This window comes from Amblyomma americanum, chromosome 5, assembly GCF_052857255.1.
Source record: "Amblyomma americanum isolate KBUSLIRL-KWMA chromosome 5, ASM5285725v1, whole genome shotgun sequence".
NCBI classification, from domain to species: Eukaryota; Metazoa; Arthropoda; class Arachnida; order Ixodida; family Ixodidae; genus Amblyomma; species Amblyomma americanum.
The window spans coordinates 129,652,248-129,679,925 of NC_135501.1; the positions used below are offsets into that span (position 1 = coordinate 129,652,248).

Genomic DNA, 27,678 nt, shown 5'->3' on the forward strand with positions numbered 1-27,678 from the left:
TAAGCTGAACACGAAAGATGAACAGTGTACGCGCATCCGTCTCACTCGCCTTTCGAAAGGATGCAGCTAATTAATTTTTGTAGCGTGTCATCATGGCTCCCTGAACTCAGTCTGCACGCATGTCGGCTCGCCTTATGTTCCCATGCTGGGACGTCATGTGAGCTAGAGTAGCGTCGCGTTTGCTTGACTGCTGACGTCTGCGTTCCAACTGCACTATCTGCTACATAGTCGAGTCACCTCACTGGTGATATAGGCTCCGAAAATATTTGCTTGGTGCACCCGAACATTTGTATTTTAAACAACCACCAGCCACGCTTTTACGCAGAAAACGTGGTCCGATCAACTGTTGAAAATATTGAGGGGATACTTAAGCACCGCCTCAATGGGGTTACGGAATGGGGTTAATGGCTCCCTTCAGCTGTCTGGAGTCCACTTTGCTGATCATTCGACCTAGGTTAATTCCCATATATACACAATTGGTCATTCTCTGCTTTACATTTGTAGATCCCGGGGAGTCATACCACCCTATGCGGAGTGGTGCAGCGATTAACAGATGGGCTACTGCCCCAACATGTGGTTGTTTCAAATGCAGCCGTCATGGGGCTTGCGAGACCCAGGCGGTTCTCCCCGAGCAACCTCTCGTAACCTATCATTAATTTACTTGCCGCCTGCCATGATGGGCCGTCTGCTCACAATCCGGTGGGCAGGTTGTGATGACGTCACACGGACGTGGTACCAGTGAGGGGAGAGCCAGCTGCCTTTTCTCTCAACGCCGATGCCGGATTTTTTACAGAACTAATGCCTTTAAGCTTTCGCGTTAACAAATATCGCGCAGTTTAGCCGGTACATCGCTCTACATCACCCCCGAGTCGTAAAAGCAGCTTGTATTGGGTTTGTATAGTAGAGGGATTCCCCCGTGGTGGCTGCATTTCGGTAGAAGCCATTTGCAGTAACGTCCCCGCGCTGTGCGATGGCTGAGCGCGTTAGAGAACCAGGCTGGCCAGAGTAATCAGGAGGTTTGAGCTACCGCTTCTCCCGCCGCCACGTGTTGCCATCGCCTAGAAAGCTTATGGCCAACATGGACTAATAACGCAGTCATTTCGTCTACAGGGTCTGTTTATTATTGCCCCGATTTATAAAACCTATAAAAGCAGGCGATTGTGCCCGCAGTCAATGGTTTTTTTTCCGCACCTCGCTTCTTTAGCCTAGAAAGATCGCTATCGCGCACGTTTTTCTTACACAAAACACTCAACACTGGTCTTGATTCGTCGCCCGAAAGTTCTACGCCTTGTTTGAATGAGGAACATCAGACTGCAGGGAAATTCAACCCAACACTGCCATCTTTACCTCTCACTACCGACACTGCAGACACTTTTTGTGAGTGATGGTTCGCCGAGTAAGCGTAGTTACTCTCCCGATAATTCATTTTGGTTTCTTGTTGCACGTGTTTTGAATAAATCGAAACGACATAGACCGCGCTTTGCAAAGATCTCGTTGATGCCTCCTGTTCCTACGACGCGAGCGCTTCCACATAATGGAAAAGGATAGAAACAGCAGTCATAGAAACAGCACCCTGTTTGCTCTTCTGTAACTAACGGATAATTAATTTCGACTCCTGTCGATGCAGAAATAATGAGCTGATGAAATAATAATAGGCATATTTAACCTGGCAAAGATTACAACTGCTATGGACATCAAGTTAAAATTGTCACCTAGTAGACGAGTATTGAGAAAAAAAAGTTGTACAGCTCACTAACGAGGAAAAAGGTTAATACAAAGGAAAACATAGCGCTCCACATTAAATAATCTACCAACCAAAATGTAGTTGTTACGTCGCAGATGTGCAGCGCAAAAAACGCAAAATATGCTCAACAGTGTGCCAATAGAAAACGAAACGTGGTCACTGGTATTAGTACCACGCATCTGTAAGAAGCACAGATGTACATCTAGCGCAGCTTAAAGTAACACATAAGGCGGCTGTGTTTTCCTTTCAAAGTTTCCGTTCCTTCTGGCGACTACTACCGGGCCTGCGTATCGAAGGCGTCGAGGCCATTGCGCTGTGGGATGACAACACGGCTTCGCTAAGCAACATCCCGCCAGGGGGCGCCCGAGCCTGTTGTTGAGGCTTGTCGTCATCGTCGGCCACAGATCCACCTGCGACATCAACCACAGCCGCCTTGCCTCTTTCAGCTTGCAGAACACCGAGCCGCGGCGGTGCAATACTTTCTTCGCGCTCGCCGAGCGCCTCCGTTTCGCCACGGCGCGGCGCGATGGTGGTGCTGGCAGCGTCACCGACTTCCGACTTCTTGCGCCTGTCGCCCTGGCCCTCCATCAGGATGCTTTCGATGCTGATGCCGGCGGTGTCCGGGGCAAAGGCGAAGGCGGTGACGCCGCCCGCAAAGGTGACCACGCCGCAGAACCAGCTGAGCACCGCCAGCGAGAGCGGGTCAGTGCCCATCCTAGCGAACAGGCTGACGACTGCAAGCGCCGAAGCCCAGTAGAAGGCGCACACGCTGCCGAAGAAGTCGAAGCCTCTGCCACGCAGTGGCGTCAGCTCGATGGCCAGCACCCAGGACGCGGGACCCAGGCCAGCGGAAAACACGGCGCTGAAGACGACCTGCGGGCGTCAGCCTGTGCTCATTGCGTGCACTGCGTCGTGCACAATGGTTCAGGAACAGCCACTGAGTAGAGGTCAAGCAATAACGGTTGCTTCACTTATGCTTTTTGTTCAAACATTTTGAAAAGCCAAACATTTTCAAAGTCTCTGTAAGGACTTCTAATGAACCATTAAGGTCCGACCATCACATGTTATGGAGCTTTCTAGAACTGCTGTGTGCGTCTCGTGCGACTTATGTGCTTTCAGAGTTACGATCTATTTCATGTGCATGACCATGTTCTATGTTTCGTGATGTATAGAAAGTTTTGCCTACGAGTTCTAGCTTGCTAATACTTGGCGGTTAAATACAGTGCTGGATGCTTTAGGCCGAAGGCTACATTGTGTGGACGGTCATTTTCAGCTTCCGCAAATCGTGACACCTCATTATGTGCGACATTTCAAGCCGACCTCCGCTGTTCTTACTCTGAGCTGACTGGAATAGGTTAGATTATTCCTCACGGAATACTGAAGCCCTGCGCGAGCCCATGGCTGAATACTCTGTAAGCAGGAATATGAAAACACTATTAATGAATTTATGTTTGCCAGAGATGTGTAATCTTGAGATGTTAACAAAAAAGAACGCTCCTTATTCAAACCGTACATAGCGGAATAATTTCGTACAAAAATTGAAAATTTGTTTTTGTGGAAAGGAAATAGCACAGTAGGGTTCTCGCATCTCGGTGGACATGCTAACCGTGCCGTAAGGGGAGGGAGGAAGGTGGGCGCGTGAAAGAAGAAAAATATAAAGAGGTGCCGTAGTGAAAGGCTCCGGAATAATTTTGACCACCTGCGGATCTTTAGCCTGCACTTACATCTCACAGTCCACCGGCGCCTGTGCGTTTCGCCTCCATCGAAACGCGGCCGCCCTGAACTGGTTCGAACCCGGGAACTTTGGCTCAGTAGCCGAGCGCGCTAACCACTGAGCCACCGCGGCGGGTTTTTCGCGTGAAGGGAAGGAAGAATTCCTGAAAAAAGAAGCTTATTGCTTGAGCCTCGAGAACGTACGCGAACAATCAGAGCGCTGATAATTGCTAAACGGAGACGTGCTTGGCCCAGAGTAGCTTACTCAGAGCGACATCTGGAGCAAGCAAGGCAAAGTCTGAAAAACAACACAAACAACATCCGCACGCTCAGTCAACGCTGGCCCGAGTAGCTTCGGTTAGGTTTTATCCGCAATTCCGAAATTAATACTCGGGGGAAAACACATTATTTCAGGCTATCTGTTTCGCGTAGTTGTTATAGACGAAATCTAGCCTAAGGAAATAATTGGAGCAAGGAAGATCGCCTGCTTTCGGTCTGAAGCTGTAGAAACGATGTTTGCGCCTATGCCCCAAGGCGTCGGGGTGCTTCTGTGAACGGTATCTTCACTTTGCGATATCAGAAGCAAACTCCAGGCTCACATAACATGGCCATAACATGGTCTCAGCCTTTGGTTCTTTCATTTAGGAAATAAATTTATAAAAATTCTGGGTCACTTCTACGGTGGTTAAAACCTACGCACGAAAGTTATTTCAATGAGTTTTGCAACTTGGGTTAGATTAAGGAAGTTTTTCCAATTGTCCCCTATGACGCCATATTTTTCCTGAATCAAAAGAGTAATCATTCCTCTCAGGGTTATTTCAAAATGAATTTTTTTGTCCTAGTATTGTGGTTTTGTACTTCCTGCTGAGCATTTCTATTTTGTAGACATAAAGTGTGCAAGCAAGTCGAATTATAATGGTTCAATACGTATATGAAGCAGTCACCCAGTAACCCCTCGCAAAAGATGTCGGCATATTTCTTCCTTAGCAGATAGAGCTATCAAGCAGTCTTTTCTAAGGCCACGCCTCGAATGCCTTTAGGACACCAACGCAGTGTCGTGAGCAAATTGAGCTGAACGTTCTGTTGCGCACTGAGAATCTTAAATTGCATGAGGGGCATAGTTTTCAGTGCCTTGTATTCTGACTTGCATAATCAACCTTACCCTTATGTTTTCTGTCGTCTTCCCTGCCATCTTGCTGTTAGCATAGGCCCGAAAATATCCCTTTGTAGCCTTGGCCTTGTACATAATTCAGTGGCAAGTGCTCGTAGTCCAAAAATTTCTCTTTTTTCACTGTGCTGGAGGAAAGGAAGCATTTAATCCACAAGGGTAGAATCTTGGGCGAGTCGGTAACTGTGGTCCATGGTATGTGAGGGTAGTGCAAAACGGGAGAATGGACAAAGACGCACACAGCACTGGCGTCATTCTTTTTGCATTGTCCAGTTTTGCGCTACCCTAACATACCAAGCATTTAGTCCTCAGCAGAGCCGTGTATCGCAAAACAGCTTAGTGCACTTTTAAACTTTGAAGTCTATGGTGCATGACTTGCACAATACCAGATGACGGGAAATGCTGGGCTAAAAACAATAACTTTTGTCGAAAATTTTATTTTATCTTTTACGCCGGTCCCGCCAAAGCGAAATAATAGAATTTGGTAAAGCACTTTTTGGTTTTCGATTCTGAAGTACCTAACAGAGATGGACCCGATGGCTGCCTGAAGTCACGCCCACAACTTCAGTGAGCTGATGATTGCATTTGGTACGATTCTTGAATCGCTTCTAGCGCTCCTACGAGCTCGCCATATAGTGGCTTATTCTTCAGCAACAAAGGCATTCATTAGGAGGAAAAAAACTAGAGACATTGCGGCTACCCGCATTGGAAGAATGCGAAAGCGTTGACGCCTCCTCTACGCGACACTGGTCGCGTTTCATATTTGGTGCCATGGTTGTTTTCTCGTTGTCTTGATTGATTGGTTATTGATTCACTGTGATTATATTCTCGTTTTATTCCGGCAACCATTTCGAGTTTTCAAATTTTCCGCCATGCTTCGTTCCCGCCCACTCACTATTTGCCCGTCCAGTCTATTTACCCATACTTTATCCTTTGTTTCTCTCTAATTACCTAATTCCTTCTAAATTACCATTTTTTTCTATCTCCTGGTTATGTATTGATCGCTTATCCCTGGTCACGTCACTGCCAATTTCGAGTTTTCAAACTTCTCGCCACGCTATGGCCCCGTCCACACTTCCGGTTTTTCAAATTTGGAGCTACGCTGTAGCTCCGCCTCCTTCCGGCGTTTTCGAATATAGAAGCGCTTTTGCTTAGGCACCGCCCACTTTTTGGACAATTTAGGTTGTAATTAATTAAATATTCTTCCAGATTCGAAAATCTTTTTCCGGGCAGCATCCTCACATCATGCTCTTTTGATTACAACCACTCGTGTGACGCCATCTATTCTGAGTTGCCTACAACTGCTGCCGACACATTTTGCGGACACGATCCCCGCCGTCATAGCCTAGTAAAGATTTCGCTTTAAAATTGGGAAGAATGTTTCGTGGGCAATTTTACCCATCTTGTTCGTAGAAATGCATGTTTTCGTCGCTTGACGTTGCACCTTACAATGCTGTGAATGCGTTCCATCCCGATTCGCACTACAGATGTCATTCTAACCTCTTTCTTCGTCAACACAATCTAGTTAACGCGACTTGCATTGTTTATGCCGAAAAACAGTCAACCCGCGCTTCCTGCAAGACCTAATCATTTCTAGAAGAAACTTGAAAACTAGAACAGTCAGTGCCATCTATAAACATTCTTGGTAGGCAAGGTCACCAGAAGCGAAAGCTATTGCCGCCATGTTGTCCTCAGCCTCAAATTCCCGAGCTTTCCCGGCGCCTTTTTGCGGTCCTTCAGTCCATGAATGAGGGCGCTAAAATAGCGGGCTGACCGCCTGCAGTAAAAATAATTAGCTAATAATAATGCTGATTACACTGAGTGGGATCACGTCGGTGCAAGTAGAATCGTCGCCCCCTTCCCCTTCCTGCTCTAACAACTTATTAGCGATAAAAAATAACAAGATCCAACGGCGACAGAGCCAATATTTGGCTGCAGTAAGGAAAATAAGGTAATTTTATGCCAGTCTTCAGCGTCCTTCATTCGCTCCAGAACCTCCTGCCTTATCTGTTGACATGGAGACCACTATGTGTGCGCATATGGGTGGCGGTAGCGCGGTTGTAACTACGAGCGATCGTTTGTTAAAGAAATTGCCACAATTTCATTTCGTACCTTAGAGCCGAAGTTGAGGTAAGAGCCCAGGGTGGTGTTCAGGGCATAGGCGGGGTTTGATGCACCAAAGTAGACGGCTCCCAGAACCATCATGCTGACCGTGCACAAAGTCGCCGACACCGCCAGTGGCCTCACGCGCCCGGTCCGGTCCAGCAGCTGAGCGCAAATCACTGTCGTCACCAACTGCGGTGACAGTAGCATCATTAAGGCTACAACCAAGTGTCGGATAGGACTCACGAGGAAAAAAAAAATCTTTAGCCCGTCGGTGGCATGATTTTTCTCTTGATTTAGCTTTAAAAAAAAAACCAACAGCATGCTTTGTAAGAATTTACTGGCGCATCTATCCTTAGGTGTTAATACGAAATTTTCGGTGTTCCGTTCATTTCCTAACTAGTGTACGTAAAGAGAGGTCAGCCTAAAGAATGTCGCAATGGCCGATGCATTTTCAATAATGTCTGTAAATGCGCCAGGAGAAGAAAACGGCGGTATGTGGCTGCAGTGTACTTCTTGGCCACCGTCTGTACTTTGCTTTGATAAGAGTGAACACGTCGCAGTGCAGCTGTATTTCGGTGCCCGCAATTGCGAATGAGTTCCATTCCGGCAACACGACGAATAGACATGCTCGCAAAAATATATATGCAGTTATCGTCTGACATGCGATATTTGCAGGGTCGTTTTATTTTCTGAACGCTTGAAAGATCATTACCGTCCTCGCTAGAAAAGAGGAAATGATTAGCTTTCATTGTACTGTGTATATACACGCAAACATTACTATATTGCGGTCATAAGAACCGCAGCAGCGCACTAAAGCGAAATATGCGTATTTGGAATTTTTGCTCGCTCTATATGTGGTTGTGTCTGAGCTATCACAATGCGCCCGTCGTGTGAAGCCTCTAGAATTTCATTGCGAAGACGTGCAGTAACAGCGAGGAGGGAAGCGTTTTTTTTTCGTGGTTCTTCAAGAAGACATCATTCTGTGCGCGGTACGTAGAAAATCCCCGATTGAACCAGGCTGCAGGTGAAGAAACTTTGCCTTTCAAGTAGTTGATGAGGCGTATGAGGTCGGTGTCTCGGCGTTGCTGCTGTGCGAAAGAGCTGGAACCTATAAATCCTAGAAAGACGTTTTCATCAACGTCCTGCGGTGGCTCATATAGAGGGACTTGTGACAGGCAGTCGACGTCAGAGTTCTTGCGGTCTTGTAAATGGTAGTGTTGTTAAACTCTTGGAGTCGGAAGCTTCGTAGAGCGAGGCGGCTAGACGGGGCCTTCAAGTTGGCGAGTCAGCACAGCACGTGATGACCACTCACAACCTTGAAATGCCTGTCGTGCAGGTGTCGGCGGTATTTCAACGTGGCGCACACAACTGCAAAGCACGCCTCTCCATCGTGAAATAGTTCGCCTCGGTTTTCAATAAAGAGCGGTTGGCGTACGCTATTAGTGTCTCGTGGCCTTGCTGCTTCTTGACGAGAACAGCACCTAGTCGAATGCTGCTTACGTCGGTTTGAATTTTGGTTGGGGTGTTTTCGTCGAAGTGTCCAAGCACGAAGGCGACAGCAAGCAGCGCCTAAGTTCCTGGAATGCTTTAAGTTGGGGAGCTTCCTATTTGGATGACACATTCAAGTTCGCTGCCCGCGTTAAGGGTCCGGCAATGCGCGAAAATCTCTTTAAAACTCGGCGGTAATAGGCGCACAGCCCCAGGAATTGGTGCCCAGCTGTCTTTTCGTTCGGCTGTCGAAAGTGTGCAATAGTGGCGGTGTTCTGCGTGTTCGGTTGTATTTCATCGTTGCTTACGATGTGGGCTAGAAACAGCTGCTCGCAGGCGAAATGGCACTTCTCTGGCTTCAGGGCAAGCTCTGATGAAAGGAATGCCTGTAGCACAGTTCGTATCATTAGTGCATGATCGTTAAAGGTAAAGAAGACGACGACGTCATCTGAGTATGCGAGACAAATTTTCCACTCGAGGGCTGCCAGTATAATGTGTCTAGTAAACGGTGGAACGTCGCTGAGGCAGAATGAAGTCAAAAGACGTTACCTTGAATTCGTAGAGGCCGTCGGGAGTAATGAAGGCAGTCTTCTCACTGTCTCTTTCATTGTCCTTGATTAGCCGACACCCGCTTTCTAGGTCCATTGTCGACTAATATTTAACATCGCCGAGACGGTCAGGGTATTATCAATGCGGGGTAGGGGGCAGAAACGATTACCACCGCTGTTAAATCGGTAGCAATCAACGAAAATCGGAGATTACTGTGCTTTTTAAAAAACAAGGATGACTGGGGCTGCCCAGGGGCTCTTCGATGTCTGGAGAACATCGTCACGCAGCATTTCTTCCACTTGGTCTCGGATGGCTTGGAATCCTCCCTACGACACACGGTAAGGGCTTTGGCGGAGTGTTCGGGCATGCTCGTCAATTACTATGCGATGCTTGGCAATTGGCTGTTATCGGACTTTCGGCGATGGCGAGAAAAATTCGCTGTAGCTTCGAAGCAGACTCCCATCTCGTCTTGTCGCATCCTGGCTAGGGCGGGGTTTATGTGGAAGACGGGTGTGTGAGCTTCCTTCATTGAACATTGTGCCATTTGATCAGAGGGGGCAAAGGCGTCGCGAACATAGAATAATTCGTCTAATAAAGCAATCGTCGTTCCTGTGTTGAAGTGCCGATATTTTTCGCCGAAGAGCAGCACTTCAGCTTGGGGATTGTGCAAATGCACGATGCCTCTTGCGATGCGACTTCCTCGCTCAAGAAAAAACTCAGTGTGTACCTGGATGACGGCTTCGGTTTTCTTGGCTTCCGTGGCAGCTACGGTGACCATGACGCTTCAGCGGGCTGTGGCACACACAATTGTTTACCTAGGACACGCAGGGCAACGTGATTCTCCAGCGTTGTCCTCGAAAGGATGGCTTCGTCCGCCTAAAGCGTCATGAGTTTCTATTGAAAGTCGACGATCGCCTGATGCTCAGCACGAAAATTCATGTCCAATATCACGTCGCTTGAACGTTGCAGTAGTATTACGATGGTCGCAGGTTAGGTATGTCCGCTGACGGTGACTCCAGCTTTGCATCGTCCTGATGACGTAATAAGGTGGCGTCCTGCGGTGCGGATTGGTGAACAGTCCCAAGCTGTCATGACTTTGCTCAGGCGCGCAGCGAATGTTCTATTGATCACTGAACAGCCGGCTCTTTTTCCGTAACTTTCCGACTATCGCTAGCCACTTATAAGTTGGCTCTCCTGGCTGTTGCGTTGCAAGTTGTCCTCGACGTTTAGTGACGGCTCGCCGGGTATCTGAATCATGGGTAGGGCGTTTCGTCAGGGCTTTTCTGGGTATCGGCGTCATAGTGAAGTAGAGCCGTGTCGTGGTTCAGGTTGTCGTTGCATGCGGCTTCAGCGTAATGAGAGCCGGGTCTTCATGCGGCGTGGAGAATCTTAGGCGTTCTGCTCATGAGCAACGTGAGCTCCAGAGGTTGCTGTCTTTAATTTTCTCTGCGGGGGCTGGGAGGCTGCCTTCGAGCGCTTGCTGCTTCTTTGCGACGTGGCGATAAACCGCGCGGATGGCAGGGATGACGACCCCGATAGGCGGCTCTGTGTGTAGCCGGTGTGTCTCAAGTATTCATCTCGTGTGGTCACTGGCTGGTTTGGGGTCATGGTGTGTCGTGGACAAAGCCCCGGAGACCCATTCTTCTGTATAGGCAGCGCCGAAGAACGTGATCGGGGTCACCGCGGTGGAACCATAGTGGATGGTGTTGATCCCGTCTCCTCAGAGGTCTGGTTTTGTTAGCGGAGGTTGCAGAAACTGGCCGCGAGGATGGAATCTTTGGCTGGCAAATAGGGCTCCAGGCGCGGGCTGGCGGGACTCTTCTGGCTTAGTGTAGCGGCGGCGTAAGTCATGGCTTGAGGTACTTGTGCCAGAGTTGATGAATGAGAGACGACAAATCCCTTTTGAAGTTCACGGAAGAGTTGCTTGAGCGACGCTACCTTATTCTGTTTTGGCGATAGCAGAAAACGGCACAGTTCTTCGCAGACGAGTTCATGTTTATTCTCTCGAAAGTTCTCTCTGCTTGCAAACTTCTTTTCCTGACGACGGTATTGGCGGGCTCGGGCGTCGAAGGTTTTTATGGTAGACGGAACTTGAATGAAATAGTCACAATATTTGTTAGTGTTGCGACTGAAGAAAAGAAACAAATGTTCTTTGACGCCTCGCATACCTTTCTTTTCCTGTGTCACCTGAATGTCCGCACGCGGGTAGAGGCGTTTCGGTTTCTTGGCGAACATTGTGACGGACTCATTAGGCTATTGGATGCACAAGTCTAGCAGTAAAAAGGCCCACTCTCTGATTACGTCATTCGTGGAAGTCTTCACTAGCTCTCCTCTTTAGAGATCCGGCGTAGCCAGGTATATTTCGTGGTTTTCGCGCCATGTTTCTGCAAAACTGTATGCCATCTTCCCACGTGTTCAATGTTGCTGCACGCTCAAATTGGTCGAGCCATTCGTTATGGTCTTCACCAGTGGTGCCATTGAAGGTTCTCAGTATGGTGAACGTTCTCAGCAGGATGTGTAGAGTGAACGTCGGCTCATGGTTGACGTCGTTCGTCGATGCATCTTTCAGCCCCCGAGTGTGCTCTGGCAGGGTCTCGAGCTCAGCTCCTCTTACAGGCGTCGGTAGGCTGGTTGGACTGTTGACAGGTCCTCCGGCGAGACACGAAGAGGGCTGGCGTCACAGCTTGCAGGGGGTGCCCGGTATATTGCCTGCCACCCCGCACCTCCAATAGATGTCACGCAGTGGTGACGGTAGTCCGACAGTCAGGAAGGCAGCGAAGAGGGTGTTAAAAGAAACGGTTTTTTGGGTTTACTTGCGCCTGCAAAGAACTGAATGACTCACCAGCGGCGTTAGCCAGAAACGTGCTCGGCGGTTCGAACAGAATGGCCGCCGCTTTCGGCTGTTCTCAATTTAAAGCTCATAATAAACTGTGGAGATAGGGCGTACGAAGCAGCCGCAGAGCGTTCAACAACGTAGAATCGAGACCGCCCGGTTGCAATCACTGGAGATAAATCTGAGGCCGTATTTCATAAGCTGTCGATTTTAAAATAGCCAACTGCGCGTCCGTCTGGACCTCTGTCATTGGTCACTGAGATATACCCGCGGCTTTCAAGCGTCTGTGGAAAGCGACCACGCCATTGGGTAGAAGGCGATCGGACCTCACAGTTGGTTGCACATCGCAGCCTATGGCAGCCAGTGGGCAGGTCCGGTCGCCTGCTGTTTATAGAGCTCTGCGATGCGCCTCACCAGCGGCTCCGTATCGCAGTCAATACCATCCAATGGTGAGGCCTGATTGCCAACCACGTAATTCCCGGATCGCTTTCCACAGACGCTTGAAAGCCGCAGGTATGTCTGACTGACCAGTGACAGAGGGCCAGACGGACATGAAATTATCATTTTAAAATCAAAAGCTTAGAGAATACAGCCCCTGGTCGCATCTTCGGTCAGAAGTTTTATTCCTTGGTAGTTCATTCAGTTGTAAGTATAAGTACTCACTATTACGGGCTAATGTTTCGTATTTTGCCGCTTTTGATGGCACCATACCGCTTAGACCAATCACGAGTTTTGTAAAGGTGCCACTTCTCAGTGACACGGTGTTTTCATGTCGATGAGTCATCTAATGCTTTCTCTTCAATAATAGCAAGCGGCATGGCGTACGGCACCAGCTTCGGCGTGACGACTGCCACAGGACAGCGCAGTCTTCAAACACCGCGGTTATTGACGCACGGCTTTTGGCTGGTATGCCCGAGTCTATGGACTGGTCTTCCCTGCTTAATCGTACGGGTGACGATGATTGCGCAGCATGTTCGAAATACAGCTGAACATGTTAAAACGTTCGTATTTCATGGTCTTTTCCTTTCATTGAAATGCATGTCATTTCGGAATGTAAAATTTAAATTATAAAATTGAAATGTATGTCATTTCTAAATGTCGAAATGTATGTCATATCAGTTTGACTAAGCAGCAAAATAGAATTAGCGAGATTTCACCTATTAGACATTCGTCCTGTCTTCTTTGATTGCCCAGCAAGCACAATACGACGCATAGTAATGAATTAACCTTGCTATATGTTTGCTGTGAAAAAAAAGTGAAGAACGGGGCAAAGAAGAAACAACAAAGGACTACGCAAAAAAGACCGACCGAGAGTATTACGATCCGGTTTCGAACGACCGTCTTAAATTTATCAGAACACGATGTATTCGTACTTGTTCTTTGGGCTACAGTCATACTGCTACGTTGAGTCCAAGGAGCTGCGTAGCAAAATTCTCTTTCGTTTGCTCTTTCCGATATTTCTGTATTCCAGTTCACTCTCGCGCTTTGGCGGTCATTGCGACTCAGAGCGTGTCGTTTGTAGGGAGCGAAAAAGACGAGGATGAAATAAGAAAACACACGCCACCGCACGAACGCATAGCTCATGCAACACGAACATGCTGATTGTCATCGTGGTATGTGTTGTCTTATTGCACCGTTGTTCTTTTGCTGCAGTACCAACAAAGCATGTTAACCAACTAGCCCAACAAGTTTAACTGAGGGCGCGTCTGTACCTGTATGACGGCAAGCAGAATGAACTCTTCCTGCAGAGGTGAGCCGAAGTGGAGAAGCAGCGGTCCCGTGGCATACTCCATGATGACGTCGACGCCGGAGAAGTGCTGCAACACGATGACCATCACGGCCAGCGTGTAGTGCATGATCGGCATCGGTGTCTTCGGGTAGATAGCCTCAATTACCTGCGACGAGTGTGTTGCGAAACCTATGAGCAGGCTAGAACTTCCTGCCTGCGTAGCAAAATAAAAAACTGAAAAAAGTGAATAGTGATTTCCATATGGTTAGTGAAATCATTGAACGTTTTGTACTACCAGTGTCCTAGCTGTAGCCTCTATGTAAGGACTTTGAAAATTTCTGTTGGCTGCGAGGTTACTGCATGATTTCTAGAGTTGGTGACTCGCAAAGGACTGCCATTTTTAAGCGAAAGCTTCACTACGCTAGGTTTTCAAGAGGGTAACATCAATGCACTCACGCGACAGGTTCTCATGTGTTGTCACTTGGCAGGTCTTGTGATATACTGAGGTCATCACAATCTGCGCACCGTGGCAGGTGGCAACTGCCCCATTGGGCATCGAGCATTTCATCGACGCTTTACAGACAATCTGTTCGGCAGTGTGTGTGACGATTATGAATGTAGCCATGAAAAGGAAGCTTTCGCCTTCACCAGGGTTAACCAAAGTTTAAACCACAGCTAATTGTTTTCTTTGGTCGCACGTTTCCGATCATTAGGCGATTTACTTTTAAACCCACTAAGTCTGAAATGCGCACCGTAACCGAATATTCGCATACTATTCAACAGCTTCTTCCCAGAGGCGGTGATATAGAGGAACACTGAAAATGTACTTTAGGTAAAGTTCTAACAGCGCTAAGAGTACCTCACACAAGATACGAATTATCAGAGTGAAGACACTAGTTCACTCAACCCTTCACGGATGCGCAAGCCATTTATGCAGCGAAAAAGAGTACCGAAGTGAAGTAGAGTTAGCATCTTTTTCAGATTATGAAAAACGGTAGAGTAGCACAGTTGACATTATTTAACAGTGGACTTGATCTTAGGACCTTAAGCCTCTTGAACATTTCCTATAGCAGATAACTTTTTGCAGTCACCTAATGACTCTACCACTGACAGAATTATCTACTTAAAAATTTCAATAACTGCACCATTGTCGCGATTCTGCATATACAAGGTAAGTGCCATCCTTCGATGTACTTCCGTTATCGCTAAAGGCATTATCGTGCTTTTACCGCATGCAACTGCCCAAAGTGAAGACAGGCGCAAGGAGTTAGGTATAGGGGATCAGTCACAACCTGCTCTCAGTTGAAATACTGAACTTCCAGTCATATATTTCAAGCTTTGGTCTCTTTAAGCGTTCTGTATACCTATAGCAGTGATCGATTCAAGCCGCTTCCTTTGTAAAGCATGCATATTAAAGAAGTTCTGCACCATTAGGCCAGGCTTGAGCATCGAAAGCCGCCGTACAACGATAAATTATTGCAGAGAAGCATGATTGGGATCGTTATAGATTGATGCTTTTTGGGAACCTTGCTGTTGTGACAGTGCAATTGTCCTTCTTTCACTTACTTTTTACGAGAACCGCTATGCGCTTTTTCAGTTTTCTCACAAACGCTACTTTATATCAGTGATAACAAGTTACTGCTCAAGTTTGTCTTATTTAAAAAAATAATATATATTATTGCCTATGAGAGGCTGTAACATAAAGAAAATTAGATTGTGGCAATGTGTCGCACGGCTGGATCAGCAGTGCAGGTGGCTATACGTGGACAGCGTTGCGTAAGGTTAGCGGTCGCGCATTACAAGGTACACTTAATGTGATCAAATCCAATCGCTCTAGGTAGCAATTTTCCTGATGACATCAGGAAGTATGTTAATTTAGAACGGAGTAAAAATTGAATTTCATTATTTAAGGTTTGCATGATAAGCACAAAGAACTTTTGTTTTCAAAGTTTTGGGTGCCCGAGAAGTCGTGGCAGAAAATGCGGCGGACATTCGGGAAGCCGACGGGGCGCGAAAAGTGTCTTGTACAGGTACGCACTAGAACGCAAGAGAAGCATGAAGAAATTTCCTGCGATTACGAGCGCAGAGCTAAGTTCAACATTCACCCCAGACTTTATACGAACACGTGTGTGGCGCCACGAAAAACCGGCACTATATCACATAACCTGGGCATGTTAAAAAGTCGACGCCGTTCTAATTATACCAAACCCATGTGCGGAGCAATGGGAGGTTATGCTCTCCAGCGACTGGCGCGATGACCAGATCGGTCTGATACGGCGAGCTCAGCTGACGACAGCATCCAGAGGAGCCCTGGAATAGAGGCAACCCACCGTTGCGGAGATGGACTCATCTGAACCGCATAAAACCACTTGGGCTAGAACTAAATAAATTATCCTATCCTATCCTATCCTATCCTAGTTCATAATCTGGCTTCCTTTCAAAAATGCTTTTGTCCAGAATTGTTGGGTATGTTAACCTTGAGCTGGCTAAGTGAGGCCCTCTAAACATCATCGGAAGCGATGGTTACTGACCAAAGAAGGAACTCGAAGGTTTCCAAGCATTCACCGCCATCTGACCAATGACGACGCAAACACCGGCGTAAGAGTGAGAGCGCAGAAGTACTGTCGACGATACGTGCATGCGCGCCCCTGCCTTCGCGCAGAATGGCTAACATCCTCAGAATCTCCTATAAGTGAAGGATGTTTGTTGCCGCCGTGCCGTACTCAGACTTCAATGAAGCGCTCCGGCTGGACTCCGGTGAAAATACCTCTCGCCAATCCTGCGAGGGGGCGCGCGCCAGTACTCGCGACGGCCTCATCGTTACCCTCTGGTCTTCGGATTATCGCAGTACCAAGTGGAGAATTTGTGTTTATTTGGTTTTCCTGTTTTGTGCGTTAGTGAGCTACTATTCCAAAATTTTCCCTATTCGTATCCTTTGTTACGTGTTGCGTTGCACGTGTTCCATTGTCTTCGAGAACCCAGTGCATATCTTCTTATTGTAAAGAAGACGACGAGCATATGCGCAAGCCGCATGGTCATCGCCTGGTGCATGCTCCTGGCTCCATTGTAAAGAAGACGACGAGCATATGCGCGAGCTACATGGTCATCGCCTGGCACACGCTCTCGGCTGGACTAGCTGACCCGCTGTTGACCCTGCTCCCGTTAGGAAGCTTCTCAGAATAAACCCCACCTTACATTTGGTGGAGGTGTTGGGTGTGAACAATTAGAGATTCCTCCCTCTCATCTCTTTGGTGTATACGGCCTCTTTCTACAACCTTTGTCCGCAAAGTTTCGAGACTGATTATTTTCTTCTCAAGAAATGATCCTCCAAAACAAATGTTGGTGCGTATTTGTAGCGCCATCTTTTCGAGCTAACATGTGGAAAAATACGTTGGCACTTGTCGTCGGAGCATTATACTGTGAGTGAATGGGGGGAGGTGGACATCCACCTAGAACAGCGTGTAAACATAAAATTCTGTATGAAGCTTGGCAAGACAGCCGCACAGACGTATGAGCTCCTTCGTGAACCTTATGGCAACGAGACATTATCGCGGGCGCGAGTTTTCGAGTGTAACAAGATGCTCGTTTTGGGGAGAACGCCGGTGGAAGACGACACAAGGCAAGGGCGCCCTTCAACATCACGGAATGAAAACAACGTGGCTCGGATCAGGAAAATCGCACAGCAAGTCCGCACCATTACTGTACGCATGCTATTAGATGGCCTCGACATTAGTAAGAAAACATGCCACCAAATTTTGCGTGAGAAAATGTGGAAACGAAAGCTCAATGCCAGACTTGTGCCACTCTCTGTCACAGAAGACCAGAAGGACACGCGGGCGTCAGTGAGCGCTGATTTACTACCCGAGGCAGAGAAGGATGCTGAATTCGTCGACAACAATATTGCTGAAGACGGAACATGGTGTTTTCAATACCATCATCAAACAAAGAGGCAGAGTGCCAAATGGCGGTCCACAAGCTCTCCGGCGTCGAGAAAGGTGCGGCGACAAAAGAGCAAAAGAAAGACGATGCTGATAGTTTTCTTTTTTGATGCCGGTGGTGTCATACACCACGAGTTCGTCCCACAAGGGCAGATGGTGAATCAGGAGTTTTATATCAGCGTGCACCATCACATGCGTGATGCACTACAACGCCATCGCCCGGATTTATTTGCATCTGGACAATGGTGCCTTTTCCACTATAGCGCAAGGCCGCACACTGCTCTCAGCGTGACAAAAGTTCTCGCCAAGCACTGCATTACTGTGCTTCCCCATCCGCCACACTCGCCTGACCTCTCCCCATGCGATTTGTTCCTGTTTCCTCGTGTGAAAAGAGCCCTAAAAGGTCACAGGATGAAAATCGTGGAGGGCATTCAAGACGCCACGAAAAAGGAGATGACAGCCCTGCCAAAATGACTGTTTTCCAACTGTTTCCAAAACCTCAAGAAGCGTTGCAAGCTGTGCATAGACTGTAAGGGAGACTATTTCGATGGGGTGCTGCAAAAACCATTTCAATGTTAAACGTATTTTTTTAATTGACTCAGCCTCGGAACTTTACGGACAAATGTTGCATGTTTGTGAACCTGTGTCTGTGACCCAATTCCTCGCTCACGACCAGCGAAAGCGAGGCACCACACGACCAACCTTCTTTCTCACTTAGTAGGTGGATTCCATATGAGCTAGTCATGCTGAGCCGAGGGCATACCCGGAGAGATTTTAACTGTTACTGTCACACTTTCTAAAGGCAACTGGGAGCGCGCACTGCCAATGCGTATGATGACAGGTGGCAGCGCCTCGAAACACTTCGCCCGAACAGGCCATCAAAGGCAGCTTGTGTCATAAAGGCATAAAAGAAGCTTGTGCCATTTCTGTCCTGACATCTCTGCTTGGCGTTTCAACTTGCGGTTCCGGAGGTGGCGCTAAGACGACGCTACAATAGGCTGCAGTCGTCCAGTGGTTACCCTGCCTTCCATTCTTGAAATAAACACGGCAAAAACGGGGCGGAACCTGGAGGGAGATGACAGCACGATGCGTCACTTTCAACTAACATACTAAACAGACGATTCGTATATCAACAGCATTTGTTGTCGTATGCGCAAAGGACCAACAAAATTGAAATGATTTGGTAACGAACGCTAAAAAGTATTTTCTCTAGGTCGTACAAAATTAAATTGACGCTGCGCCCATAAAACTTCAACGAAAGAAGAACTTCAATTCCGTTGCATACGGCGGAACGAAAATACTTTGCGCAATTATTATCGCTTCTGTTTTGATGCTTCGTTGACTTCTTTCTGCATGTGACAACAGAAGCTTATACGCACATGTCGTCTTTGTAATAAACTGCTGAAAGTGGAGCACCATTCGACTAAGTCCTTTCATGTTCTGTCTGGATTTAGCACGTGAAAATCAAGAATGAGGAAAAAACGACTCCATCATGAAGGTTTATTTTAAGGCTTGTTGCCTCTACCTTGAGCGGCGGCCGGGTCCAGTAATGGCACTGACGTCAGTGAGCAGGTACACTCATGATGCCATAATGATGGTGATTAGAACGGACGTATGTTCTATTTACCTTTTTAGCTCCGGTTTTTCACTCAACTCAATTTTTTCACCCAGCCCTTCTCTTTAAATATATAAGATATTTATCAGTTTTTGAGTATGTTGGCCGTATTGCCATGGTTATTAATTTCAATATTCATACCTATAACACTCTCCTGGAAATAGTTGTGATACAGATGTATCATATCTCCGTTCTTTTTTGCATCAACCATGTATGACATATTCTGGAACACAGAGGAATCCTCGCCTAGTGGTTCAAGCTGTAGCGAAGACAAGACGCGGATTATATATTGAAGTGACTATGATTACTTAGCCATGTTACTGTCAGCATCTGAGTGTACTCATTGTTGGGCTGATGGTTGCTCGATAAGGAGCGTAGAGGGCGCCAGGAAGACAGTACAACAAACACGAAAATGACGAAGCGTGCGCAGGGCCCCATCCATCTTCCTTCAATATCTTCCTAGTTCCATCCTCTCAGCTTTGGTTGGTTGGTTGGTTGCTGGGGAAGGAAATGGCGCAGTATCTATCTCACATCTCGGCGGACACCTCAATCGCGCCGAAAGAGAAGGAATAAAGGAGGTACTGAGAGAAGAAAGGGAAAAGGTGGTGTCGTAGTGGCGGGCTCCGGAACAATTTCGACCACCTGGGTATCTTTAACGTACACTGACATCGCACAGCACACGGGCGCCTTTGCGTTCCGCCTCCATCGAAATGCGACCGCCGCGGTCGTGTTAGAACCCGGGTGCTCCGGATCAGTAGTCGAGCGCCCTAATCACTAAGCCACCGCGGTGGGTGAACATGCTACCACCTGGTTTTGCCTTGTGCGCCCCCCCTACCCCCCCCCCCCCCCCCCCCGAGACGAGAGTCCAGCTGCTGGTCCTTCCATTCGAGCTAGTCAGCACCTTCGCCGCATCACGGCCAGCACCGCGACTACTTACCTCCAACTCGCCTTCGACCGTCGAAGCATCTGGTCGCAGCCTCTTCAGCGCCACCTGAGCGTCGGCGCGCCGGCCTCGCTCCATTAGCCATCGCGGGGACTCGACGGCCAGAAGCAGCAACGCCGTTGTGAGTGCGGGCGGCACCGCGCACCACAGAGCCAGTCGCGGCCATTCGGTGAACTGGCCGAGCACGTAAGCGTACAGCACACCCGCTGCGATGCCTGTCTGGTGAGCGCCGCACTGCGCCGAGGGCAAAAGGGCGAGCCCTTGCGGCTACTGCCAACAGGTACGCTAATCCCGTTTTAGGTGTGCTGCGAAGAGGCGACGATTATTCCGAGCAAGAATTTTGTGGCAGGATGCATATTGATATTCATTTTTTTTGAAATACCAGCAGCGACCGTAAGCATTATTGCAGAGGGGAAAGAATACGTATATTCCAATACGGCGCACATGAAGAAAGAAGAGAAAATCTGTGATCGAGATCTTGGAACAAAATTAATTAGCCAAGTAACCAGCGAATAGAACTGAGAAAGAAACTTAATGCACATACAGCTGGTACATAATCACAGGTGAATCTACAACACAATACATAGCGGCACATGTAGGACGCTGAGCCCCTCTTAGTTGGTTCATAGGGCCTATCTCTTAATCTACGATATGCGTACAGTAGGAGTGTCAGCTTTGGGGCGTTTATTCGGCACAACTACTTTAGACGAAGACATGCATAAACGGCCCGCCATATCCCTCATAAATAAATAGAACCGAAGCCGGTATATTTATCTTCTTTACAGAGCTGCACTCCTGTCTGCTCTAAAGCGCTGCAGGGACAGCATTCGAGGGTACGACCCTGCCCCGGCCGCTAGATTTAAAGGCCTAGTCAGGCCTAGGCCCATGGCTTCAAGCCCGGGCCTGGCATGGGTTTACTATATCACTACTGTGCCCGGCACCGCCCAGTGTCCTTAGAACGAAAATACCTCAGCACTCCTTCTAAGCCTTTAGAACACATATGTATTAATTTAGAACTCAAAACTCAAGAAGCGGCGGTCGCCGGGGAAAAAGGTCACTGCACTCCTCCTGTCATGTCACGCATTTTGGTTTTCCTTATCTTGGCGGTCGTCGCTTCATGAGGCTTCTGCTAATTCATTCCCTGATAGGGACAACGGAGCGAGGTGTTTGACGTCACAGGAAGAGTGCAGTGGCTTTGTTATTTGTTAGAGGTAGCCCCGGCCCGCCAAGCTAGCCATGAGGCCCGGGCCCGCTTACGCAGCCATATAATTTATAAATATTGCTTAGACGGAGAGCTGGCGCCACAGCGTATGGCACGTTCTTAAAGAGCAGTTCATCCACCGCGGGAATGGTGGGAGGACGATGTTTCGTGCTTGCCTTAGCTAGTTCTAGGCCGAAGGCGTACACGCGAAGCTCTCCTTTTTGCAGAGATCGTTATTTCAATACCGCATTTTTCACTTGTTCTACAGATATAACGCAAGTGAAAGTTCGGTGTTAGGCCGGTGTGGAAACTTTCACAGCAATTCTTCGAGATTTGCCTCGCTGAGAGTCGTAGTAACGCGGAAGCGTTAAGGCTCCCATTGTGCAGAAAATCCAGCGTCGTCTGCGTTGTGGGCAAAAAAATTTCAGAGAAGCAACCTAGGTCGAGAGCCTCGGTCAATTGAGTTGTGGAATTATCACAACCTGCCCAGCGGATTGTGAGCAAACTGATTACCTTGGAAGATGGCAGTGAAATCAGTGATTGGTAGAAATAAATTGCCCAGGACGAACACCCTGGATCGCACAAGCCACACCGGTGGAAGCAGCTGCAATCGCATTCCTATCGTTTAACCGCTGCACCACTGGGCGTGACTGTATGAGCACTCCCAGGAAGGACTCCAATGAGAATTTCAATGTGGAATCGAGTGACCAATTCCATATACATCGGCGTTAACCCACTAAAGCTATCGCGTCACACCCTAAAGGAGAGCTTAAGTGTACCCTCCAATTTTTTGCTGCTGAATCCAAGTTTTTTGCCCAACAGAAGCAAAGTCAAGTAGAAAAGTTCGCCTTCCCAGGATTCCCATGCCTTTACATGGTGGATGGAGTGTAGAGCCGCCAGCTTTCCCTCAAAAGGCTCCTTTACACATAAAATTTGTTGTGGGCGTTGTTAGCGAAAAATCACGACCATGAATGTGGCAGCTGGTGCCCAGAAAATAACCTATAAGGCAGGTGCGCCAACAAGGTGACGTGACTTTGAGGCGTCATCACAGCGTACAAACCGGATAGTGAGTGAACTGTAGACCGGGCAGGAGGGAGTTATTGATCGGTACATCGGGTTGCTTTTCCTGAGCTACCAATCATCAACTCCCTCCAGCCACGTTTGAACAGGGGCGAAACGCAAAAGGCGCTCGTGTACTGTGCAATGTCAGTGCACTAAGGATTCCCAGGTGATCGAAATTATACCGGAGATCTTCACTGTGTCACCTCTGTGAAAGGCCACTATTTTCGGCGGCATCTTACCTATGTGGGACCCCGCACGCGCTTGAACAGTGTGACATTGCGGTGCGCGTTCTCGGAAAGCCGCTGTCTCCGGTGGCATGTTCCCTATGTGAGACATCGGAGGCGCTTGAACAGTGTGACAGTGCACTGCACGCTCTCTGAAGGCAGATATCTCCGGGGGCATTTGCCCTGTGTGGGACCCCATACACTCTTGAACAGTGTGACGGTGCGCTACGCGTTCTCGGAAGGCCACTATCTTTGGCGACATCTTCCCTTTGTGGGACCCCGGATGCGCTTAGACATTGTGACAGTGCACTGCGCGTTCTCGGAAGGCCGCTATCTCCGGCTGCATGTTCGCTGTTTGGGACCTCGGAGGCGCTTGAACAGTGTGACAGAGGGCTGCGCGTTCTCGGAAGGCTGTTATCCCAGGCGACATCTTCCATTTATCAGAACCTGGAGCTTTTGAGCAACAGACTATGGCGCCACAAATCTCCGTGTGTCGTGGGAGGACGCTCATTACAGGTCTGAAGGTTGACTGCCTGGCCATCATATTTAGCATTCAACTGATCAAGTACGCCTCTCCCCTCTCCCCCTTGCCGACAGCAGTGACAATGGCGTCGGCCAGAGAATATATAGGCCAGGCCCGGTGGGAAAATGCGGGGCAAAAAGAGGAATGCAGTAGTCGCCGGCGCTTAGGGGAGGGCGAGAATGACGCTCATGCCTGGAAAGAGGGATCGGCGAAATGGACGGGAAAAACGCAAAAAAAAGGCAGGCAGTATTGGTGACGAGGAAGGCACGAGAGGATACTGCTGGCGAGGCTGTGCTCCGGCCCCCAAGCGCCCACGCCATCGGAGAAAAGACAAGCCTGAGCGAACGAACAAGGTCTACTCCTCAGCCCCTCCGATTCTTCCGATGAGGGCTCCAGCGCCAACGCAGCAGCAAAAGAGCTTGGGCACCCCTGCCTCTGCATCATGTGATCTTAACATGTAATTGTCGAATATAATAGTAAAACGGTGTCTCTTTGCCTCTCCGTGCCATGTGGACTCGCGAAGTATGTGGGATCGCCACACGTGGTGACAGAAGGGGGCCTAAAAAATAATGGACCCTCTGAACGTTGCAACATTCATGACTTTAGAAGTGTAATCCAAGAGAAATCACAGGGCTGATTGCGTGACTTTGACCCCCATTTGAGAGGCTTGAGACACTGAAGGGCTTGAGTGGAAAAAATATCTGTAGTACAACATTTCTCCCACTCCGCAGCCATCGCTCGAAGCCAGCGCGTTGTTTTACGAAGCGTTATTCCGAGATGATCGGGTGTTAAAAATGGAGTTTCTATCAGCGATTTCTTTTCCATGCTTCAAAAAGATGGAAAAATGGGAGGGTTGTCCGATGCGCAACTGCTGGGAATGGTAAAGATAGAATATGGCAGGAGCTGGTCGTGTTTTTGCATGACGGCAGGCAACGGTGAAGTCCACAAAATTAGCTTCGTAACTGAACGAGCTCGAGTTCGAGCACTTCGATACTGAACCCCGTCACGTACATTTACAGATGTTCCTCGAGGCCAGACAGATGGTAGCTGAGGACATGCGAACGTTTGTGTCGCGACTTCAGTGCCTAGCACGCGATACAATTAGGAGGGATTAGGAAGGCGCGCCGTTAAAGAAGAAATAGGCAGAGGAGCTACTGAAAGAGCAAATGACCGTTTTGTCTGTGGCCGGTTCTGCGAGGCCCTGAGTGCCGGTTGGTTATATCGCGCAAGCCGAGTGATTTTGACCCCGAGCTGTGGAAGCCACTTTGAACGAAGAGCAAAATGAGGCGCGAACAGTGAATACAGAGAAAGTACGCGTCATCGAAAGAACAGTGCGAACCACCAAGGTTGCCATTTAGAAAGAGCTAGACCGCTTAGAACAGCTGCTAGCGCAGCACGTGGAACGCAAGGATGAAGCCAGGACTCAGCAGCACCCATTCTGTCAAACCAGTGACCGCCTCAAAACTTAAGGCGCGGTATGAGAGGTTTCGAGCAAATCGTGCGCGTCGCTTGCCAGATATGCGGGGACATCGCAAGGCTCTGCCCAAACGTGTGCCGAGGGGAGCCAGAAACGTAAGCGGGGGAGACTCCTCCCAAGAAAGCGTAAAGAGAGGCTCCACGTCCTGTGTCAAAAACTAGGAAGCCCTCCCCAAGCTGAGAAGCATGCAGAGGGAGCAGGGGATAATGAAGCGGTGGTGGTTTGTGCTACCGACGAGGCTTGCCCTCTCGTGCGCTGCAAGATAAATGGTTGCTACCCGGAATGGTTGAGAGATACAGGGTCAAAGATGGCATTGCTTAAGGAAAGCGGTTTTAACACGCTTCGAAGGAAAGGCCATCGCAGGTGTTGGAATTGTCTAGAAGTGTTGCAACCAGGTTTGCATAAGCGGTTTAGACCGGTTACACTTCACTCGATGAGCAATAACTTCAATGGCTCAAATTCCGCAGTGAACGTTAGTTGTGTTTTCTGTCTCAGTACGGTGAGGTCTGACAATAAATGCGCTAATATGGAAGGATGATTGTATGCGCGATTGCAGTAAGTATGAGCCCCAAATTCCAGAGTTTCTGCTGTACAATCTGAGTGGCTCTCCCTAGCGTCACCCCTATTCCTCCTCTCTCCCTGTTCATCTTTATCCCCACTGCATCTGCTCTCTTCCTCCGGAGCTCATATGACGGGTGATTTACAACTGTACCACAATTCGGTCACATTAGGTGCAAAAGATCCACTCTCGTTCTTTTGCCTCAGAGCTCTAGCATCACTTTGTACTGCACCCAGAAAGGCTCAGATTCATTATTTTTATAAAGTGGAATTCGCGCGTACCTTATTGAGACGTGGCTGTGTCTACAGAAAGACAAGGTCGCCACAGACAGCTCACCTGCTTTCCCCTGTCCTTGGCCGTGGAGATTTCGGCGATGTACGCAGGCACTACTAGTGAGACGACACCTGTGCAGACGCCTTGCGCTGATCTTGCCGCGAGAATATGCCAGGAATCGGCGGAGGCCCAGGCGACGGCTAGCCAGGACGCAAGGGAGCCCAAAGAGCCCATCGCCAGCGCACGACGGCGACCAAGGATGAACGCCAGAGAGGAACTGCCGAGTGCTCCAATGAGAGCACCGAGCGGGAGCACCATATCGAACCTGCGGAAGCATGCTTTCAGTGTACTGCCATTGTACAGTAGAAGGGTGCTAATACTACATACATGTCACGTTCATTGGGATGCGGCCGCTGCCTTGGCAGGAAGTCTAGAACCTCTCTTGTCTTACTGTTGTTCATCATATAGGGAAAGCACAGCCTCTAACCTGTTTCAGGCAGCCGTCCTAGGCTCGTTGTGCATACATTTAAGTTGGAAATAAGGGAAGCAACTTGTGCTTTGTTCGCTTACGTACTGATATTTATCGAGTACCAAGAAAAACCCTAGGGATCCTCTGGGTACTTTGTTAAGCAACATGGCGTAGCATGTTCATGCGGAGTCACTGCGTTTCCAACTCAGCAGAGGTCTCGTCAGTGGCGCTCTGGATAGCAACGCTACTTCACTGTGACGAATTTTTGTGCGAAACTTTTTCCAGAGCAGTAACTTAATAGAAATGTTAGCTTACCGGTACAGACTAGACACGTAAATTTGAATTAAAGACGTCTGTAATTTCCCGCTACGCTATAAAGCAGTAGAGCGCCGTCCTTTCGGGAAATCATCCACTCTTCAATGTACCAAAGCACGCTGTGGAAGTGTGAGTATTATTTGAAGTTTGAAATATTACTACTTTGGATTTGAACCTTCCCAGCCTCATCCATTTTCGAGCAAGTGTCTGAATATAAAACTTGCTAAAGGTACGTACATAGATGTCATCTCTGGCTTCTGCATATATGAGCTGTATCAAGAACAAAATAGAGAGATGCTACCTGGTGCAGTATTTCAGAGGCGTTGCTCAGAACTTCCGTGATGCCCCTGAGTTGGGCTTATTTGAGGGACCAAAATTTAATTACTTTAGTTAGAACATTTAGAGAATACAAGCCATTTTTTTCTTCGCTTTCCGGGCTTCATAGCTAAACACGAAAGAAGGATCAGAACGCTTTTGCTATTTTGCTCCTGTTTACGACGTCCGGGAACACTGAATCACGTCAAAGAAATTTGGACAGTTTTAGTTTCACGTACGTACAGAGTTCATGTGCGCAAACGTGAGAAGTCTACGTAGCCTGCGCCACGTTTCGTTTGTAACCCTTTTAGTCACACGTACTGCACGCAGCGCACGCTGCGCGTTGTTCCTAGCGCCATCTACTAACCGACACAGAAACTGCTGTAATCACTTAATACACGACGAACGAGTCAAAACCAAGCCAGTCGAACTGCGTCGCAGCATTGGTATGACGACGACAAACGCTACTTCCTCAGGCTTAACAGCTCGAAAATCGCCATTCTATCGGAAAAATAAAGGCGATTTGTACTTCACGCGAGTGTAAGAATGGGAAAACTGAAGGCGAACAAAACAGTTTAGAACACGACTTAGCGTCTAGGAATAAGCGACGAAGCAGCTATCGCTGTGAACCGGGCTTGAAGGGCGTCGCCATGTTGTCAACGCTACGTACGCAAGGAACGCGAAGTCCGCAACGTGAAAATCCGAAGCTCACGTACATCCGTGAGACACGCGCAGGCCCTTTGTGTGTTCTGCGCATGCGCACTGGCCACCGTAAGAGCTCTACGTACATGGAGGTTCTAGTACGTGAAACTAAATATGTCGATTGGCTCTGAAAGTAACGTACCAAAACACTGCCTGGCCGCTGCCTTCTGCGTCGGAAGCGGTGCTTCTCGCTCGACCGAGGCTGCGACTGGCGGGCAGCGAGTAGCCGATGGCGACGCCCATGCTCAGCGATCCTGCCCATCCGGCTGCTAGCGAAGTACGCAGCCTGCTGCTCGTCGTCTCTTCGTGAGAGCGCCGATCCGGCGCCGGGATGTCGAGGCTACGGCCCGAGCTGCGTCTCACGGAGGGTGGTGGTCGCGCTTTGCTGGATTGGGTTGTGCCCGTCGAGGACTCCTCTTTTCCAGCAGGTAAAGCCATGACTGCCCACCTCTTCTTCTTCTTCTTCTTCTTCACCCCAGGTATATGGCACATACCCCCCGCGGGGGGATTGGCCAAGGTGTATTTGAATAAACAAAGAAGTTTCCATAGAAGATGACGACAAAATTGTAGCACCAATCGTGAATTTTAAAAAATCAATGAATAAAAACAACAGAATAATATTGACAGTTAAATAACAGACAGTATTTTGGTGAAAAAAGAGAGCTCGTAGAATTTTAAAAGAACCTCGCTTCTCTTCTTCTTCTTCGTCCTCTTAAAACATGGCACGTGCCC

General features: G+C 48.5%; 1 protein-coding gene across 1 annotated transcript; it reads right to left on the reverse strand.

The window, feature by feature from the left end:
• Positions 1–1,990: 1,990 nt before the first annotated feature.
• On the reverse strand, positions 1,991–25,411 carry LOC144134186 (facilitated trehalose transporter Tret1-like). The gene is made up of 5 exons (XM_077667145.1): positions 25,209–25,411; positions 19,821–20,060; positions 13,314–13,496; positions 6,738–6,920; positions 1,991–2,617 (listed from the first exon to the last, which is right to left on the reverse strand). Exons 1-5 carry the CDS (start codon positions 25,377–25,379, stop codon positions 1,991–1,993), a joined length of 1,404 nt encoding a protein of 467 aa, XP_077523271.1. The 5' UTR covers positions 25,380–25,411.
• Positions 25,412–27,678: the final 2,267 nt, after the last annotated feature.